Raw genomic sequence first — 1842 nt, 5'->3', positions numbered from 1 at the left:
GCGGATTGACACCTTCCAGAGCCGTCCCGAAGACATCGTGGTGGTCACCTTCCCCAAATCTGGTGAGCATCCCCAAGCCCACCAGACATCGTGGTGCCAGATGGGCAAGTGTGTTGTATGGCTGGGACCCACTGCCTGGGAGAACGCAGCATGTTTGGGGCTATTGCAGCAGAGCCATGCGGGATTTCCCTTGGGCCCTACAGCACCTGCTCAGGCTCCGAGGGGTTGGTGCTGAGGTGGGGTTCACCACCCCCCTGGTGGGGTGCTTTCCTGAGGCACCACCTGGGTCGAGATTGTGGACATGATCCTGCAAGGCGGTGACCCTGAGAAGTGCAAGCGGGACATCATCTCCAAGAGGGTGCCCATGCTGGAGTTTGCTGCCCCTGGGGAGATGGAAGCAGGTAGCCGGGCGTGGGTGCTTGGCTGTGGGCACCCCATGGGGGGCTGAGCCTGGGTGGGCTCTGCTGAGGGCCCACTGGGGACATGCTTCGCGGTCCCTCAGGGACGGACCTGCTGGCCACCATGCCCTCACCTCGTGTTATAAAGACTCACCTTCCTATACGTATCCTGCCCAAATCCTTCTGGGAAAACCGCTGCAAGGTAACTTCAACTCTGGTCTCTGCCCCAGGAGATATTGCAGCCCCACTGTTCTCCTGGGGCAGGAGCCCCCACTGCTCCCTCCAGCATCCTAAGTGGTTTTTGAAGACCTAGGGACTGGAGCATCACCCCTGTTGGGAATCCTGGGGCTGTCCCTCATACCTCACAGCCCCTCTGTAGATGATCTATGTAGGGCGCAACGCCAAGGATGTGGCCGTCTCCTACTACCACTTCGACCTGATGAACAAGTTCCAGCCTCACCCCGGTACGTGGGCCGAGTACCTGGAGAAGTTCATGGCTGGCAGAGGTGAGACAGGGCACTGGTGGTAGGAGTCACTCCATATCCCTCCTCCAGCATCCCCCCCATACCCTCTGGGCTCCTCTCCTCTTGCAGTGGCATATGGCTCCTGGTACCACCCAGACAAGGACTACTGGGAGCAGCAGAACTACCTCTTCTACGAGGACTTGAAGGAGGTGAGGGACTGAGGTGGATGGTGGTATGCCATCAGAGGTGGGGGGTGACAGGAGGGCTGAGCATTGGCCTGTGTCTTGCAGAACCTCCGCCAGGAGATTGCCAAGGTGGCCCAGTTCCTGGGGCGGAATCTGTCGGAGGCAGCGCTGGACACCATCACCCAACACACCTCCTTTGAGGCCATGCGCGACAACCCCACCACCAATTACACCATGGTGCCCTCCCACCTCATGGACCACGGTGTCTCCCCTTTCATGCGCAAAGGTGAGCAGCCCCAGGGGGGTTCCCAGTGCAGTGTGCCCCTCGGCCTCTGCTGAGCCCCATCTCACCTGGCTCCAGGCAGCACCGGAGACTGGAAGAACCACTTCACTGTGGCCCAGAGCGAGCACTTCGACCAGGACTACATGCAGAAGATGTCGGGCACCGACCTGCGCTTCCGCACCCAGATTTAAGATGGCAGCATTGCATACACCATCATGCCCTCTCCCCCACCAATACCACTCCCCAATAGCAGCCCCAGCATCACCCCTACCCACCCACATCTCACCATCCTTCTTGTGACAGAGGGACTTTTGTAAAAATAAAGTGTTTTATTTCTGTGTCATCCTCCCAAATTTGTGCCTGTGTGAAAGCTGCTGCATTGGTACAAAGAGCCGCAGTGCTTCATCCCACCCCACGCTGCCTTCCCAGGACAGGCCTAGGACATGGCTTTGTGGTTATTTTTTTTGAAAAATAAAACAGCTAGTATGCGATCCAGAGGCATTTCCAGCACA

The 1842-nt window shown here is 58.1% G+C and overlaps 1 protein-coding gene across 1 annotated transcript; it reads left to right on the top strand.

The window, feature by feature from the left end:
* Window position 1: 1 nt before the first annotated feature.
* Window positions 2-1521, top strand: LOC104277209 (sulfotransferase family cytosolic 1B member 1-like; the record flags this gene model as incomplete). The annotated part of the gene is made up of 7 exons (XM_009873784.1): window positions 2-62; window positions 276-401; window positions 503-600; window positions 778-904; window positions 992-1071; window positions 1153-1333; window positions 1409-1521. Coding segments are annotated over 7 exons (786 nt in total), but the record flags the coding sequence as incomplete, so codon positions are not given.
* Window positions 1522-1842: the final 321 nt, after the last annotated feature.

The sequence above is a fragment of the Apaloderma vittatum genome, unplaced genomic scaffold (assembly GCF_000703405.1).
Source record: "Apaloderma vittatum isolate BGI_N311 unplaced genomic scaffold, ASM70340v1 scaffold7577, whole genome shotgun sequence".
Classification (NCBI taxonomy): Eukaryota; Metazoa; Chordata; class Aves; order Trogoniformes; family Trogonidae; genus Apaloderma; species Apaloderma vittatum.
Note: the sequence above shows the minus strand (reverse complement) of the source record. Positions and strands in the feature narration are given on the sequence as shown.